At 42.7% G+C, this 18,467-nt stretch overlaps 1 protein-coding gene across 1 annotated transcript; it reads left to right on the top strand.

Annotated features, from left to right (window-relative positions):
- The first annotated feature begins 10,986 nt into the window (after positions 1–10,986).
- On the top strand, positions 10,987–13,102 carry si:ch211-212d10.2 (uncharacterized protein LOC557710 homolog). The gene is made up of 3 exons (XM_039001867.1): positions 10,987–11,313; positions 11,811–11,926; positions 13,004–13,102. Exons 1-3 carry the CDS (start codon positions 11,130–11,132, stop codon positions 13,100–13,102), a joined length of 399 nt encoding a protein of 132 aa, XP_038857795.1. The 5' UTR covers positions 10,987–11,129.
- The last annotated feature ends 5,365 nt before the right edge of the window (positions 13,103–18,467 follow it).

The following is an 18,467-nucleotide window of genomic DNA, read 5'->3' as shown; positions in this document are numbered from 1 at the left end:
GACACACTATTATTTCCAGAGGCGCGGTGAGGAACTAGCTACAGGAGAGTTCACCGCAGGGTTCAGTTTCAGTTTCGTGTTGAATTCCCACTATGTCACGGTCATGTCTGGCAGAACATAGGAGCAACAAAAGAGGATGGATATATACCTCCAGAACTCTGGTGATCAGGCCATAAGGGAAGTGGACATACCTCACCCAAACAAGTTTATTACTTGTACCTCAAATTCATCTCACCTGTTGAAAACTGAAAAATAGCTACATAGGTAATTGTAAATGATGAGAATGATGTATTCTATTTACTGGTAGAGCAGGTACTGTTGTTAGCCTTTAGCTGGTGCTCTGAAGTAATGAAAACCATATTAGCTGGAAAACCGTCCCCCACTCCACGGTTGGCCAATGAGTTAGGAGACTTCTGAGGGCGTTTGCTGGGATGACGACAGTGTTTTTAGGAACATTAGGAGGCTAATGATGGATGAGTTTGGGCCTCGCTAGCTGCCAAGTATCTTGTCTGAGCAGGGATCTATTTGGGCCAAATTTAGCCCTGTGAAAACAAAGTTACACTGACCAGTGGCAGTGACAGTTGTTTGCTTGTAGAAGCCAAGTTAATGTATAGACAACTTGCTACGCTCTTGTGATACATTTGGACCTCGGTGGCTGTTCCTTGCTTGCACCTATATTTACTTTTATTGTTACGTTCTGGACTGCTTTCTCCATTTTCTAAAATGCATTTTGTTTTAACCTCAGCCTTCATCTTTTTTTCTGAATAGAACATTTGGAGCCTTAGTAGTTCTTACTCAGCCACATTCTGGACCTTTAACTCAGCCACAGTCTAGACCTTTACATTTTTCCACTTTATACACAGCGGACACTTTGCCAAGTCAGTGCTTTGGACCGTAGCCTGTCATGTGTCAAAGACAGCTCACCCACTTCACAACATTGTATTGTGGGTGACTGGGAACCAGAGGAATGTATTTGAAAAATGCTCTATGACTGATGAATTCAGAACCCTACCTCGTTACTCAGAGTGCTTAGCTAGAACAGCGGGTAAGGTTGATGAAAACAAATGAGACGCCTTTTGTGCAAAGTTGTGAAATTCCAGTGTGCAGCCCAAGAGTCTGGCTGCGTTGCATCACAGCTAATATAAATGTCTTTGGCACATGCACTTACACAAGTAAACCAAATTTGATCGTTGTGTCTTCGAAATTAGTCTCCAAGACAATAATTTATTCTCCATAACAGATATTTCATTATAAACCTAATGGGATTTTAGGACTGTTTTATGAGTATTATGAGTTATTATGAGTGTATTCTGACACCATTTCCTTTAATAGTAATTCATCTAACAAGGAGAAAAGTGGACATTTACTTTCCTTCTATGGATTGAGTCAATATCCAGTGCTGGCATAAAGCTTCTACTGACAAGCCCAGATTCAGCCTTCTCCGACAGCTAGGGCCTGAATGCTGTATGATGGGCAAATAAAAAGCCCTACTGTCTAATTCTCTTCCGTACTTTATTTATACTCCATAAATCTGACCAGCACGTTCTAGCATCGTCAAACACCTGGGGTGAGGCAATGACTGTCATTATGGGCGCCAGCGGTACAGGTTATTACTGCACAGCATGTTCTGGGATATGGTGACTGATTTATTCTTTCCATGCATATTTTTCTCCACACAGCATATAGAATTACTACTAAATGCATGTGCTTTCATTGAGGTCAAACCGGCTTGCCTGTGGAAGTAGTTAAGAGGTCAGAACAAGGGGCCTCTGTTTTGAGTCGTGCTACTAGACAGTTGCCGACTAATATCACTTAGCTACTGCCAGCATACCATAGGGCTATTACCATTATAGAGATGGAAACAGAGTGAATAAAAGCTGAAGAAACACAGATCATAAGAAGTAGCCAATATGTACATTTTGGACAACACACATAACATTGTGATTATTTATTTGTATTTATTTATTTCACCTTTATTTAACCAGGTAGGCAAATTGAGAACACATTCTCATTTACAATTGCGACCTGGCCAAGATAAAGCAAAGCAGTTCGACACATACAACAACACATAGTTACACATGGAGTAAAACAAACATACAGTCAATAATACAGTGAAAAATAAGTCTATATACAATGTGAGCAAGTGAGGTGAGATAAGGGAGGTGAAGGCAAATAAAATATATATATAAATAAAAATATAAAAAAAGGCCATGGTGGCGAAGTAAATACAATATAGCAAGTAAAAAAACACTGGAATGGTTGGTTTGCAGTGGAAGAAGGTGCAAAGTAGAGATAGAAATAAAGGGGTGCAAAGGAGCAAAATAAATAAATACAGTAGGTAAAGAGGTAGTTGTTTGGGCTAAATTATAGATGGGCTATGTACAGGTGCAGTAATCTATGAGCTGCTCTGACAGCTGGTGCTTAAAGCTAGTGAGGGAGATAAGTGTTTCCAGTTTCAGAGATTTTTGTAGTTCGTTCCAGTCATTGGCAGCAGAGAACTGGAAGGAGAGGCGGCCAAAGGAAGAATTGGTTTTGGGGGTGACGAGAGAGATATACCTGCTGGAGCGCGTGCTACAGGTAGGTGCTGCTATGGTGACCAGCGAGCTGAGATAAGGGGGGACTTTACCTAGCAGGGTTTTGTAGATGACCTGGAGCCATTGGGTTTGGCGACGAGTATGAAGCGAGGGCCAGCCAACGAGAGTGTACAGGTCGCAGTGGTGGGTAGTATATGGGGCTTTGGTGACAAAACGGATGGCACTGTGATAGACTGCATCCAATTTATTGAGTAGGGTTTTGGAGGCTATTTTGTAAATGACATCACCGAAGTCGAGGATTGGTAGGATGGTCAGTTTTACAAGGGTATGTTTGGCAGCATGAGTGAAGGATGCTTTGTTGCGGAATAGGAAGCCAATTCTAGATTTAACTTTGGATTGGAGATGTTTGATGTGAGTCTGGAAGGAGAGTTTACAGTCTAACCAGACACCTAGGTATTTGTAGTTGTCCACATATTCTAAGTCAGAGCCGTCCAGAGTAGTGATGTTGGACAGGCGGGCAGGTGCAGGCAGCGATCGGTTGAAGAGCATGCATTTCGTTTTACTTGTATTTAAGAGCAATTGGAGGCCACGGAAGGAGAGTTGTATGGCATTGAAGCTTGCCTGGAGGGTTGTTAACACAGTGTCAAAAGAAGGGCCAGAAGTATACAGAATAGTGTCGTCTGCGTAGAGGTGGATCAGAGACTCACCAGCAGCAAGAGCGACATCATTGATGTATACAGAGAAGAGAGTCGGTCCAAGAATTGAACCCTGTGGCACCCCCATAGAGACTGCCAGAGGTCCGGACAACAGACCCTCCGATTTGACACACTGAACTCGATCAGAGAAGTAGTTGGTGAACCAGGCGAGGCAATCATTAGAGAAACCAAGGCTGTCGAGTCTGCCGATGAGGATGTGGTGATTGACAGAGTCAAAAGCCTTGGCCAGGTCAATGAATATGGCTGCACAGTACTGTTTCCTATCGATGGCGGTTAAGATATCGTTTATTACCTTGAGCGTGGCTGAGGTGCACCCATGACCAGCTCTGAAACCAGATTGCATAGCGGAGAAGGTATGGTGGGATTCGAAATGGTCGGTAATCTGTTTGTTGACTTGGCTTTCGAAGACCTTAGAAAGGCAGGGTAGGATAGATATAGGTCTGTAGCTGTTTGGGTCAAGAGTGTCCCCCCCTTTGAAGAGGGGGATAACCGCAGCTGCTTTCCAATCTTTGGGAATCTCAGACGACACGAAAGAGAGGTTGAAAAGGCTGGTAATAGGGGTGGCAACAATTTCAGCAGATAGTTTTAGAAAGAAAGGGTCCAGATTATCTAGCCCGGCTGATTTGTAAGGGTCCAGATTTTGCAGCTCTTTCAGAACATCAGCTGACTGTATTTGGGAGAAAGAGAAATGGGGAAGGCGTGGGCGAGTAGCAGAGGGGAGGGCAGTGCTGTTGACCGGGGTAGGGGTAGCCAGGTGGAAAGCATGGCCAGCCGTAGAAAAATGCTTATTGAAATTCTCAATTATAGTGGATTTGTCGGTGGTGACAGTGTTTCCTATCTTCAGTGCAGTTGGAAGCTGGGTGGAGGTGTTCTTATTCTCCATGGACTTTACAGTGTCCCAGAACTTTTTTGAGTTTGTGTTGCAGGAAGCAAATTTCTGCTTGAAAAAGCTAGCCTTGGCTTTTCTAACTGCCTGTGTATATTGGTTTCTAGCTTCCCTGGAAAGTTGCATATCACGGGGGCTGTTCGATGCTAATGCAGAACGCCATAGGATGTTTTTCTGTTGGTTAAGGGCAGTCAGGTCAGGAGAGAACCAAGGGCTATATCTGTTCCTGGTTCTAAATTTCTTGAATGGGGCATGTTTATTCAAGATGGTGAGGAAGGCATTTAAAAAAAATATCCAGGCATCCTCTACTGACGGGATGAGATCAATATCCTTCCAGGATACCTCGGCCAGGTCGATTAGAAAGGCCTGCTCGCTGAAGTGTTTCAGGGAGCGTTTGACAGTGATGAGTGGAGGTCGTTTGACCGCTGACCCATTACGGATGCAGGCAATGAGGCAGTGATCGCTGAGATCTTGGTTGAAAACAGCAGAGGTGTATTTGGAGGGCAAGTTGGTTAGGATGATATCTATGAGGGTACCCGTGTTTACGGAATTGGGGTGGTACCTGGTAGGTTCATTGATAATTTGTGTGAGATTGAGGGCATCAAGCTTAGATTGTAGGATGGCTGGGGTGTTAAGCATGTTCCAATTTAGGTCGCCTAGCAGCACGAGCTCTGAAGATAGATGGGGGGCAATCAGTTCACATATGGTGTCCAGAGCACAGCTGGGGGCAGAGGGTGGTCTATAGCAGGCGGCAACGGTGAGAGACTTGTTTTTAGAGAGGTGGATTTTTAAAAGTAGAAGTTCAAATTGTTTGGGAACAGACCTGGATAGTAAAACAGAACTCTGCAGGCAATCTTTGCAGTAGATTGCAACACCGCCCCCTTTGGCCGTTCTATCTTGTCTGAAAATCTTGTAGTTAGGGATGAAAATGTCAGAATGTTTGGTGGTCTTCCTAAGCCAGGATTCAGACACGGCTAAAACATCTGGGTTGGCAGAGTGTGCTAAAGCAGTGAACAAAACAAACTTAGGGAGGAGGCTTCTAATGTTAACATGCATGAAAATTAGCATAAGAAGATGTAAAAATGTATCTTGGTACCGAAGGAAAACCATAACGTCTGTTTTATGTATTCATGACTAATTGGTTTTGGGTCTTTGGATTTTTTGATGATGAATGACTTTCTCCATACTGGACACTTTACATAAACTGTAATCCGGAGTAGACCTGCTTAGGCTATAAGACAAAATATAATAACTGTGGTCTTTATGAAGTGAAATCCTCCAAGCGTTTCAATCACATCATAATCATGTCTCTGTCCAGTCCAGAAAACTATATCAAAGTTAATCATCCAGCAGACTCTTTATTTAAATACCATAATTCAATTATATGGATTATATCTGTCACGGGTGTCGTCGGATGAAGGAAGAGACCAAGGCGCAGCGTACTTTGAGTTCCACATAATTTATTAACGAAGTGAAACTTTAGAAAAGACAAAACAATAAAGAATACAACGACCGAACAGCTTCGTTGTGCAAACTACCTGCCCACAAACAAAGACAAGATCCCACACAGAAGGAGGGAAAAGGGCTGCCTAAGTATGATCCCCAGTCAGAGACAACGATAGACAGCTGCCTCTGATTGGGAACCACACTCGGCCAGAAACAAAGAAATAAAGAACATAGAATGCCCACCCAAATCACACCCTGACCAAACTAAAATAGAGACATAAAAAGGCTCTCTAAGGTCAGGGCGTGACAATATCTTACATTGGGCCATGCAGGAAATTATACATTCTCTTTAATGAGTCCGATGCGAAGGATATACTGCTTTGTCGAGACAAGGCCCAAATCACAGTCCGACTTTAATGAAGGCAAACTTAAATCAGTTTTACCTAATTTCTACCAGCATGTCACATGTGCAACCAAAGGAAAAAAACTCTAGACCACCTTTACTCCACACACAGAGATGCATATTAAACTCTCCCTCGCCCTACATTTGGCAAATCTGACCATAATTATATCCTCTTGATTCCTGCCTACAAGTAAAAACTAAAGCAGGAAGTACCAGTGACTCGCTCAATAAGGAAGTGGTCAGATGACGCGGATGCTACACTACAGGACTGTTTTGCTGGAACAGACTGGAATATGTTCCAGGATTCATACAATGGCATTGAGGAGTATACCACCTCAGTCACCGGCTTCATCAATAAGTGCACCAACGACGTCGTCCCCACAGTGACCGTACGTAAATATCCCAACCAGAAGCCATGGATTACAGGCAACATCCGCACCGACATCCGCACCGAGCTAAAGGCTAGAGCTGCCGCTTTCAAGGAACGGGACACTAATCCGTACGTTTATCAATCAATCAATCAATCAATCAAATGTATTTATAAAGCCCTTTTTACATCAGCTGATGTCACAAAGTGCTGTACAGAAACCCAGCCTAAAATCCCAAACAGCAAGTAATGCAGGTGTAGAAGCTCAGTGGCTAGGAAAAACTCCCTAGAAAGACCGGAATCTAGGAAGAAACCTAGAGAGGAACCAGCCTATGAGGGGTGGCCAGTCCTCTTATAAGAAATCCTGCCATGCCCTCAGACAAACCATCAAACAGGCAAAATGTCAATACAGGACTAAGATTGAATCCTACTACACCGGCTCTGATGCTCGGCGGATGTGGCAAGGCTTGAAAACTATTACAGACTACAAAAGGAAACCCAGCCACGAGCTGCCCAGTGAAGCGAGCCGACCAGATGAGCTAAATGCCTTTTATGACAGTCTATAGGGAGGAGGTCAGAGACCTGGCAGTGTGGTGCCAGAACAACAACCTGTCCCTCTATGTGAGCAAGACAAAGGAGCTGATCGTGGACTATAGGAAAAGAAGGACAGAACTGGCCCCCATTAACATCAACGGGGCTGAAGTGGAGCGGGTCGAGAGTTTCAAGTTCTTTGTTGTCCACATCACCAACGAACTATCATGATCCAAACACACCAAGACAGTTGAGAAGGGGGCACAACAACATCTTTTCCCCCTCAGGAGACTGAAAAGATTTGGCATGGGTCCCCAGAACCTCAAAAGGTTCCACAGCTGCACCATCGAGAGCATCCTGACCGGTTGCATCACCGCCTGTTATGGCAACTGCTCGGCATCTGACCGTAAGGCGCTACAGAGGGTAGTGTGTATGGCCCAGTACATCACTGGGGCCAAGCTTCCTGACATCCCTGACCTATATACTAGGCGGTGTCAGAGAAATACCCAAAAAATTGTCAAAGACTCCAGTCACCCAAGTCATAGACTGTTCTCTCTGCTACCGCACGGCAAGCGGTACCGGAGCGCCATGTCTACGACCAAAAGGCTCCTTAACAGCTTCTACCCCCAAGCCTTAAGACTGCTGAACAATTAATCAAATGGCCACCCGGACTATTTACATTTGTTTTTACACTGCTGCTACTCGCTGTTTATTATCTATGCATAGTCACTTTACAAATTACCTTGACTAACCTGTACCCCCACACATTGACTCGGTACCGGCACCCCCTGTATATAGCCTCGTTATTGTTATGTAATTTTCCTGTGTTACTTTTTGATTTGATTAGATTTTTTCTACTTTAGTTTATTAGTAAATATTTTCTTAACTCTATTTCTTGAACTGCGTTGTTGGTTAAGGGCTTGTAAGTAAGCATTTCACGGTAAGGTCTACCCCTGTTGTATTCGGTGCATGTGACAAATTTGATTGATTTGATCTAATGACATCATAGTTATAGTCTCTTCATAACTAATATGTCATAGGGTAGAAACAAAGCATTTGGAATATTAAAAAAAAAACAGCAATAGCACATTAATAAATGTTAACAGTTCATGGTGTGGGAAAGTCAACCTGAGGATGTCCCCTTGCCAAATACTGGACAGAGCCATAATCTCCACCCGGCACAGCCACCCGGAATGTCCCCTTGCCGAATACTGGACATAATCTCCACCCCGCACAGTCAGAAGAGGACTGGCCACCCCTCATAGCCGGGTTCCTCTCTAGTTTTCTTCCTTGTTTTCGGCCTTTCTAGGGAGTTTTTCCTAGCCACCGTGCTTCTACACCTGCATTGCTTGCTGTTTGGGGTTTTAGGCTGGGTTTCTGTACAGCACTTTGTGACATCAGCTGATGTAAGAAGGGCTTTATAAATACATTTGATTGAGAGCCAGTCTGGCTTCTACCAAATTATGGAAAGTCTGAAATCCAAAGAGAATAATAAGCATTTGCTCACTATAAAAAATGTGCCACACAGTACAAAAGTACTTCCAATGTGCTGTTTCTACCCCTGAAATAGTGTTGTCCTCAGCTGTTTTGTATTCAGTGTCCAGATACATTACTGAATGACAACTAAATGGGGTTTTCTAATCTGAGACATAAAATGACCAAATATGTTACATATGACATGTAGGCCTAAACTATTTTTAACTGAGCTATAAACTGAAAAGGCAGTAGTGGGTTCTGTCACTGATCCCAGGCATAGAATGAGATTAGAATCAGGGCCAGACTACTGCATTTGAGGCCCCAGGGCCACGTTCTCTGTTTTATAATGCTATTCTAAATATAATAAAATCCAATTTTATTGGTCACATACACATATTTAGCAGATGTTATTGTGGGTGTAGCGAAATGCTTGTGCTCCTAGCTCCAACAGTGCAGTAGTATCTAACAATTCACAACAATACACACAAATCTCAAAGTAAAAGAATGGAATTAAGAAATATATAAATATTAGGGCAAGCAATGTCGGAGTGGCATTGACTAGAATACAGTACATACATATGAAATTAGTAAAAGAGTATGTAAACATTATTAAAGTGACCAGTGTTTCATTATTAAAGTGACCAGTGATTCCATCTCTATGTACATAGGGCAGCAGCCTTTAAGGTGCAGGGTTGAGTAACCGGGAGGTAGCCAGCTAGTGACAGTGACTAAGTTCAGGGCACAGTACTGGGTGGAGGCCGGCTAGTGATGACTATTTAACAGTCTGATGGCCTTGAGATAGAAGCTGTTTTTCAGTCTCTCGGTCCCAGCTTTGATACACCTGTAAAGACTTCTGGATGACCTTCTGGATGATCGCCGGGTGAACAGGCCGTGGCTCAGGTGGTTGATGTCCTTTATGAACTTTTTGGCCTTCCTGTGACATCGGGGGCTGTAGGTGTCCTGGAGGGCAGGCAGTTTACCCCCGGTGGGGGCAGACCGCACCACCCTATGGAGAGCCCTGCGGTTGCGGGCGGTGCGTTCGCTGTACAAGACAGTGATACAGCCCGACAGGATGTTCTCAATGGGGCATCTGTAAAAGTTTGTGAGGGGCCAAATCAAATTTCTTCAGCCTCCACCCACACAGAGAGTGTGGGTGGACCATTTCAGATTGTCAGTGATGTGTACGCCGGTGAACGTGAAGCTTTTCACCTTCTCCACTGTGGTCCCATCGATGTGGATGGAGGCGTGTTCCCTCTACTGTCTCCTGAAGTCCACGATCAGCTCCTTCGTTTTGTTGACGTTGAGGGAGAGGTTATTTTCCTGGCACCACTCCGCCAGAGCCCTCACCTCCTCCCTGTAGGCTGTCTCGTCATTGTTGGTAATCAGGCCTACTACTGTTGTGTCGTCTGCTTGGTAATCAGGGCTACTACTGTTGTCTGCTTGGTAATCAGGCCTACTACTGTTGTGTCGTCTGCAAACTTGATGAGTGAGTTGGAGGCATGTGTGGCCACGCTGTCATGGGTGAACAGGGAGTACAGGAGGGGGCTGAGCACACACCCTTGTGGGGTTCTTCTGTTGAGGATCAGCGTAGTGGAGGTGTTGTTTCTACCTTCGCCACCTGGGGGGCGGCCCGTCAGGAAGTCCAGGTGTCATACCCTGATCTGTTTCACTTGTCTTTGTGATTGTCTCCACCCCCCTCCAGGTGTTGCCCATCTTCCCCATTTTCCCCTGTGTATTTATACCTGTGTTCTCTGTTTGTCTGTTGCCAGTTCTTTTGTTTCGTCAATCTTACCAGCGTTTTCCCCTCTGCTCCTGTCTCTCGATTGTTCCTGTTTCCTAGTTTTCCCGGTGTTGACCATTCTGCCTGCTCTGACCCTGAGCGTGCCTGCCCTGACCCTGAGCGTGCCTGCCCTGACCCTGAGCGTGCCTGCCCTGACCCTGAGCGTGCCTGCCGTCCTGTACCTTTGCCCCACCTTTCTGGATTACTGACCTTTGCCTGCCCTGACCCTGAGCCTGCCTGCCTTGGACCTGCCTTTTGCCTGCTCCTGTTCGATTAATAATCTGGTGTTACTTCGACGTTGTCTGCATCTGGGTTTTACCTGAAACATGATACCATGAGATTGCAGCTTCTACACATTTTGTCATGAGGTTATGAGAAAATGTTGCAGTTTTAAAGCTAATTTCCTGCAATTCTACACTTTTAGTCATTGGTCAGAGATAAAAAAAAATCTGTTTTATAGCTCACATCATGCTAAATTCCTGCTATTCTACACATTTACCATGAGGCTGAAAGAGAAATTTGGCATTTTAAAGCAAATGTCCTGCAATTCTACATATTTTGCTATCATACGCTATATATGGGGGGCCCGACCCCCAGAAGCCCCCAAAAATAAAACATTTAAATACTGTTTTGCACAAAACATATGGTAACCTATGGCAGTCTGATTAAAATCGAATGCCTTTTTTAAACATGTATTAGGCTTACTAAACAGGTGTGCAAAAAATAAATAACCTGACATTCAGTTGACCCAATTAAAAATAATCTGTCATCTCTGGCCAATCGCTTGACCTGCGTCTTGAAATCATAGGCTGTTCTAATGTTCTGATGAACGCGGATGACATGACAAGACTACCGGATCCCGATGCCAGTTAGTTTTATGTTATTGAATATTCTCACATAAAACAGTCAATTCTAAAATGCGCAGTCAGTAGGCGGTAAAGGGACTTTATAACGAGTAGCGCAAATAACGGATATTCCCAATTTATTTAAATGGCGTCTGAGAATGAAGAGGAAAGTGCGAGTAGCGTTTCATGGAGGCTAATAGGCCCAGCCTCTGAGCTTTCCAAGAAGCAGTGCCGTTTGATGCACTCCTCCCTCGGCTACGGCTCCGATGTTTGCCTGTTCTACGTGAAAGGGGAATTCTTCGCCATGGATGCTCGCTGCGCTCACTCGGGTAACCACATATGCCTCACTTTACGTTCCACTCGCTATATCTCAGGGCTACAGGCTAGACACAATGCGCTGAAATTCTATAGAAATCACTAGCCATATGTATATCATACTTTTTTGAAGCTATGAATAACAAAAACACGAATAAACTGTTTTCGTAGGAAATAGATTAAAACTGGTACATTCATTTTGGGTATAAAATGGTAAGGATACTGAAAGAGTCGAAAAATTCATGGAAGGCAAGTGCTCACTCATAAGCATGATTTATGTTATGGAATGAGTTAAATGAGTGTATCAAAAGGCCAGACAAAACAAGTAGACTGCATGTAGATGTTATACTGTATTGCATTTCAACTCGCCTTCTTTCCAGTAATGTCAACATTTCTGGAGTTAAACTCTCTTTGATAATATTGCTCTTCAACGAAATGAAGTATGACATCAGATCACATGAATCGATTTCCAGAGGAAACTGTTATTCATGTAGTGTGCTGTCTTTGACAGGTGGTCCGCTGTGCGATGGAGACATTGAGGATGCAGATGGTCTTCTGCAGGTCTTCTGCCCCTGGCATGACTATGACTTTAACCTCAGGACAGGACAATCAGGGACTGGTTTACAGGTGAGTCTACCAACTAATATAGACAAACCAATAAACCAACCTACACTTCTACAAACCCAGAATGCTATGCAATTAAACTAAAAATGAAACAAACTTCACCGCAGTTGCAAACTTCTCTAAGCCTTGACCAAGATCTGCAGCCTATTTGCTTAGCCTATTATATGGCACACGATCCATGACAACAATAGTCTCCCTTCCCTCCCTCCTTGAAATTCAGTTGGCATTTTAATTTTTTTATTTAACCTTTATTTAACTAGGCAAGTCAGTTAAGAACAAATTCTTATTTTCAATGACGGCCTAGGAACAGTGGGTTAACTGCCTGTTCAAGGGCAGAACGAGGATTCGGGGATTACGAACTTGCAACCTTTCGGTTACTAGTCTACTAGTTACTAGTCCAACGCTCTAACCACTAGGCTACCCTGCCGCCCCATGAATGGATAGGAGAAAGTGGTGACGGAGAGATTTTCACGGTCACCATCCTGGTCAATGATTCATTCAAGGAGGGAGGCAAAGTTCTGCGTTTCCTATAATGTTTCAAAAGGGACGTCACTTTTTCAATCAATTTCTCACCACCCCTTCATGTCAATTAATTTTTGGAAATACAAGCAATTTTTTTTGTCTTTATAATTCCATGCAGGAGAAAAAACAAGGATCAAATTGCCTGTGAATGTTATAAATTAAGTTGTTACAATTACAATGGGGGTAATGATCCAGTGTCCAAAGTTAACATAGCTGTCAGATGAGCTGTTTGGGGGTTTCTTGGATGTTGGAACCACTCACAGTGGTGGTCTGACTGCATGTCTGTTGCCTTTTAAAACGCCAGTAGCTCTGTGTTGATATGTTCTTGTGTTGACTTGATCAACATTTCAAAATGTGTATTCCTAATCAGTGCAGTGTGTGGAAAACAAAATTGGCCCAGGCTACACTAGCAAGTGTGACAGCAATATTGAGTGTTGTGGCACGTTCTGCCCTGAGTGTGCTCTCTGCTCATGGTAAAGCTCACAGTCAAGGTGTTTTGTTTGTTTTCAATTTTTCCAGCCGTCACATGTCCTTGTTTTATGTGTTTATCTGTTTTAGCAACAAGTGTACAAAGTCAAATTGGAGGATGGCAGTGTGTATGTGAAGCACGCAAGCCCTCTCTCATTACAGACCTTCCCATCCAGCAAGAAGAGCTGAACTGCTACCTAAAACCTGTTGTAAGCCTGGGCAATCCATATGGAATGGCCTGTAGCAATCCTGGGCAATCCATATGGAATGGCCTGTAGCGATCCTGGCAATTCTTTGAGATTTATTCGACAAACCCAAGCCATCTGAGGCATTCCTTGCCTTATATGATCATCACAGACCTTTTTCCACTCGGATCTGGCAATGTTGTACTCTGGGTCATTATCAAGAGGATCGTCTGAAGGGAAGAGATATGACATCATCTTTTTGTTTGAGGTTTTTGTTGTCGGAGACACTGGGACGTTAGCCATCCGCTGGCAGTGAAATAGAGAAGAGGTTGAAGGGCCACTGCTGATCTTGATAACCGATCAGACATTCAACAGACATTATGTATTAGCCACTGCTCAACTTAAGTACATTTTCATTCTTCCCTCCCTCAATATATCACAAATCCTCACTGTAACTGGCTCTTATGAAATCTGTGGAGGTTTACAAATATTGTATGTTCTAAATGATATGTCCAATATGTATATCTGACTGGTGCTTTAGGGACTACTGGGAATATAGATCATTTTAGTAGAGAAGTGTCAACAGCCCATCTTCACACCTTTAAAATGCATTACTGTAAGGTGCAAGAGTATAATTACTGGAACTGATGTGATGTAATTGAGGTTCAAAACATGGTCCCAAATTTGAAATGCCCTTATATGCAAAGCTTTTCATTATTTTACCTCAACCGTTTAACAGCGAACATATAACAACAGCCTAAACACTGCCCAGTATCTGACCTCACATACATTCCGTCAATGCATTTGGTTCACCTCCGGTGAATGATAATTGAAGCTATTAATAGCTACTGTAAAGTTACAGCCACAGTAAAACATCTATCCATGTTGCTGAGTGGTGAGGTTTTGAATGGAATAAAGTGATCCCTGCAGTAGCCCAGAGAGAGAATAGAAACCACAGCTCAGCTATATGACATCCACCTAAACTGGTGCCTGCCGTTTGTAGTACCTAGCTGAGATCCAAGGGAACACACATGAAGGGTCCTGTAATTATTACTGGTTATGGTCCAGTAATAAGTATTTATTAAAGCCCTGTCAGCATTTCCCCTTTGGCCGATGCACAGACGTGTTCTTCCCTACTGACGCAATGGCAAAGGGAAGACTGGTCAACAGGCTTCAGAGCAGACTCAGGACTGAAATGCACTATTCAGTCAAGAGAAATGTGTTATTGTAGCTACTTGTGTTTTTTATGCCTCCTCTTCGCCTACACTGGCAACAACATTCACTACATCTTCTATCCACTACATGTTCTCACTCTGACATTACAGAGATTGCCAAAAAGGTGTCAGTAAAAGTGTGGCTTGCCATTCTAGTTTTCCCGCATAGCCTCCCCTGTTGTGTGACTTTTTACAATAATATTTCCATTGGTGTCAAGTGCTGTATGCATAGGACCTGTGCCTCGTGTTTAATTATTCATCACCTGAGGGGTAATATTCACTGACAATTGAGATGCAGCCATTGTGTGTTTTGGTAGAACAATCACCTTCTACTGGGTCTGGCGTGCACAGTCCAAGAGTGGTTTTCACATTTTGTGGATCCAGACATTTCCGAATAATCTGTTTATTGTATTGGATTGCATTCACAAATTGTCCTTAGACATTAGAGGACCCATCGTTGATGTCAGAACTTTGCAATGTAGGCTTTTACATAATGTTTGTCTCTCATATGCAAAGCTCTATGTTTAGTTTTTTTGCTACTGTTTCAAATGTATATGCCTGTCATTAAACTGCTTATATGGTTTTTCATACCATTTTATATTCATTGTTATGACTGTCTTGTTATTGATGTGGATGTTATGAATTATGCAAACTAAGTTATCCCTTCATTTTGTGTTTTATTTCAATTTAATCTCACGGTACGTCATGTCTTAGTACTACAGTAAAATGGAATATGTCCTTTTGCTGATGACTTTTTTCCAAATAAAATATGTTTCCAGCGCGATCATTAATACATATCAAATCAGGACATAATATCACCAGAAAGTCTACATCAAAGGTTTATTTACAATTCCTCATACATTTAGTAAATGTCATACAATACACAATTTACACATAAAAACCATATGAAAAAGAAAAACAAATGGGCAACGCCATGCAATACATGTTACATAATGATTTACAGAGAATTCTGAGGAATTGATTTATATAATGAGTTTATGGGGGCCCAAGACTTCTCCCAGAGCACAGTGGCAACTATACAAGTCTCTCTTTATAGGCTAGGCAATGGTGGAAATATCCATTGCTCGCTTCACCAGAGGATATTCCTAAATAAGTTAGTCTCCCTCAGAGCAGCCAGACAGTACAGGAGAGGACAGATACATGCACTCATCATGCTGATGGCACAAGCACACTCGGAAAACAACCTGAGGCCAAGGCAGGGCTGTATAGTGTCAGTCAGTCTACAAGTCTAGTATTCGACAGGACGAGTAGTAATACGAGACTGCTGAATTACAATGGAGAAGTGGTGAAAACCGGGAGAAAATGTGAATTGCTATTTAATCACTTATGTGAATTGTGAAGCATGGGCCTGTCTTGGAATTGTTAGAACCTGAAACAGTATCTGGAGTCATAGGGAATCATGTCATTTGGCTATTACTTCTTTATTTAAAAATATTTAAAATCAATTTTTTTCCCACAAATTGTCAAGTTTCTAAATTTGAATGGGAAAACGTTCTTTCTCCTTGTTATACGAGTTAGGAAACTCCCAACATTATTTCCAACTCATTAAACAAAGTCATCCAGCTCTTACAGATCTACTTTGAAATCCTCTGAAAGACAAAGAGCCTGTTTGGATATTCCTTACTATTTTTCTCACTTGATGTGTTACGTAACATTGGCAGTTAAGACTTGCTCTGTATCTCAACCTCCCCCCATAGCCTCCCTATGAAACATCTACCATTCAACTTGTCAGTGCATTTTGCCTTTAAATGGTCTACTTCCACATGAGACCGCTTCAGCTTCAGATAAGTGATTGACAGCAAGGTCAAAGAACACTTATTTTTTTCATTTTTTCCCCCTCCAACAGCTCTCTCTTATTAAAAACTATCACAAGATAATCTCATCCTTCTCTCACAAATGACTCCTCTGGATATCTTTGGTATTACATGTCCTCCAGTTGTCCAATAGCTCTCACACCATTCTGTGACGAATAGGAGTTGGGAGTGATCATCACACATGCGGATCCAGCTCAGCTGCAACAATCTGCTTCGCTGGACTGTCCATGCTAAGAGGGCTTAACAGGCCCATGATGGCAGAAGTCATTGATAATGACTAGAGGACCATAAACCATCATTTCCACATGTTGCTCTTCATAGGCAATTTACAATAGATTTGTATAATCTATTTGATCTCAAAGTAAATGTTGCACATCTATTTAGTTGTCCTATTTTTGGCTTATGTTTTGCTGACTGAAATGTAAGAAAACACCTTGATTTTTCAGCTAATTTAACAGTAGGGTCATTTTAATGTTGAATGTACTCGACCTCTTGGGCCTAAATTATATCCAACAGAAAGACTTGGTCAAACTCTTCAAAGTGCCCCCAAGAGTATTTGTCATTTATTTCCTAATTAACGACTGGGCTGATAATAACGTGCCAGACCTGTTTGCCGCCTCTGTAGTCCACAGACACTCATTTGGGTTTGGATTAGTTCAGCTCTAGGAGCTCTCCAACGGTCTGAAGGGACCCACAGCCACCCACTACATAGATAAACAAGTTTGGACCTATTATCAATGGGGAACTTTCCTCCAATTACAGAATCCAATTAAATAGGCCTCCTTGAACATCTTCCCACTTGCCACTGTACTGCCAAAGCACTGGAGAGCCTCTAAAACTCATACTCAGTGAGGGGTAGAAAGATGGTATGCTCAATATTGGTTCTACTGAGGGATTATTTAAATAAAGATTCATTTTTCCAGAATGTATTTTCCCATCGGGAAACACATGGAATTGGTCCTGTAATAGTCTAAGGTGCAACTTAACTCTAGTAATAAGTTGTTGTTTAGTTGCTATTGGAAAACAGTACAGTTGAGATGTGTTTTTCCCTCTGGAAAGGTACTGTGTTCTCTGTAGCTGAAAATATGATTGTACAATTAATGCTAAAAGTTTATGAGTCATGCAGCAAGATATGAAAAAGTTATCAGAGCAGATTGCAGAAGTATACTTGACACAGACTATGTAAAACGATGACCTAACATTTGAATTATGGTTATTCACTGTAATGCAAAGGAATCCTCTACAAGCTCCCTTATAAATATCCTTATTATAAACTGGGGGGTTCGAGCCCTGATTGCTGATTGGCTGAAAGCCGTGGTATATCAGACTATATCGCGGGTTTGTATTTTTAATGCTCTAATTACAGTACCTTGGTAACCAGTTTATAATAGCAATAAGGGACATCAGGGGTTTGTGGTATATTGCCAATATACCACGGCTAAGGGCTGTATTCAGGCACTCTGCTTGCGCATAAGAACAGCCCTGGCCCTGGTATATTGGCCATATACCATACCACACCACCTCAGGCCTTATTGCTTAAGTACAGTGCATTCGAAAAGTATTCAGAACCCTTGACTTTTTCCACATTTTGTTACGTTACAACCTTATTCTAAAATGTATTAAATTGTTTGTTTCCCCTCATCAATCTACACACAGTACCCCATAATGACAAAGCAAAAACTGGTTTTTGGAAATGTTGGTAAATATATTACAAAAAAAACTGATATCATATTTACATAAGTATTCAGACCCTTCACTCAGTACTTTGTAATCCCTGCCTAAGGTGCTTCAACAGACTTGAGTCATCTTGGGTATGACACTACAAGCTTGGGGAGTTTCTCCCATTCTTCTCTGCAGATCCTCTCAAGCTCTGTCAGGTTGGATGGGGAGCGTAGCTGCATAGCTATTTTCAGTTCTCTCCAGAGATGTTCGATCGGGTTCAAGTCCAGGCTCTGGCTGGGCCACACAAGGACATTCAGAGACTTGTCCCAAAGCCACTCCTGTGTTGTCTAGGATGTGTGCTTAGGGTCGTTGTTCTGTTGGAAGGTCCTGAGCGCACTGGAGCAGGTTTTCATCAAGGATCTTTTTGTACTTTGCTCCGTTCATCTTTCCCTCGATCCTGACTAGTCTCCAAGTCCCTGCCGCTGAAAAACATCCCCACAGCATGATGCTGCCACAACCATGCTTCACTGTAGGGATGGTGACAGGTTTCTTCCAGATGTGATGCTTGGCATTCAGGCCAAAGTGTTCAATCTTGGTTTCATCAGACCAGAGAATCTTGTTTCACATGGTCTGAGAGTCCTTTAGGTGCCTTTTGGCA

The sequence above is a fragment of the Salvelinus namaycush genome, chromosome 10, assembly GCF_016432855.1.
Source record: "Salvelinus namaycush isolate Seneca chromosome 10, SaNama_1.0, whole genome shotgun sequence".
NCBI classification, from domain to species: Eukaryota; Metazoa; Chordata; class Actinopteri; order Salmoniformes; family Salmonidae; genus Salvelinus; species Salvelinus namaycush.
Note: the sequence above shows the minus strand (reverse complement) of the source record. Positions and strands in the feature narration are given on the sequence as shown.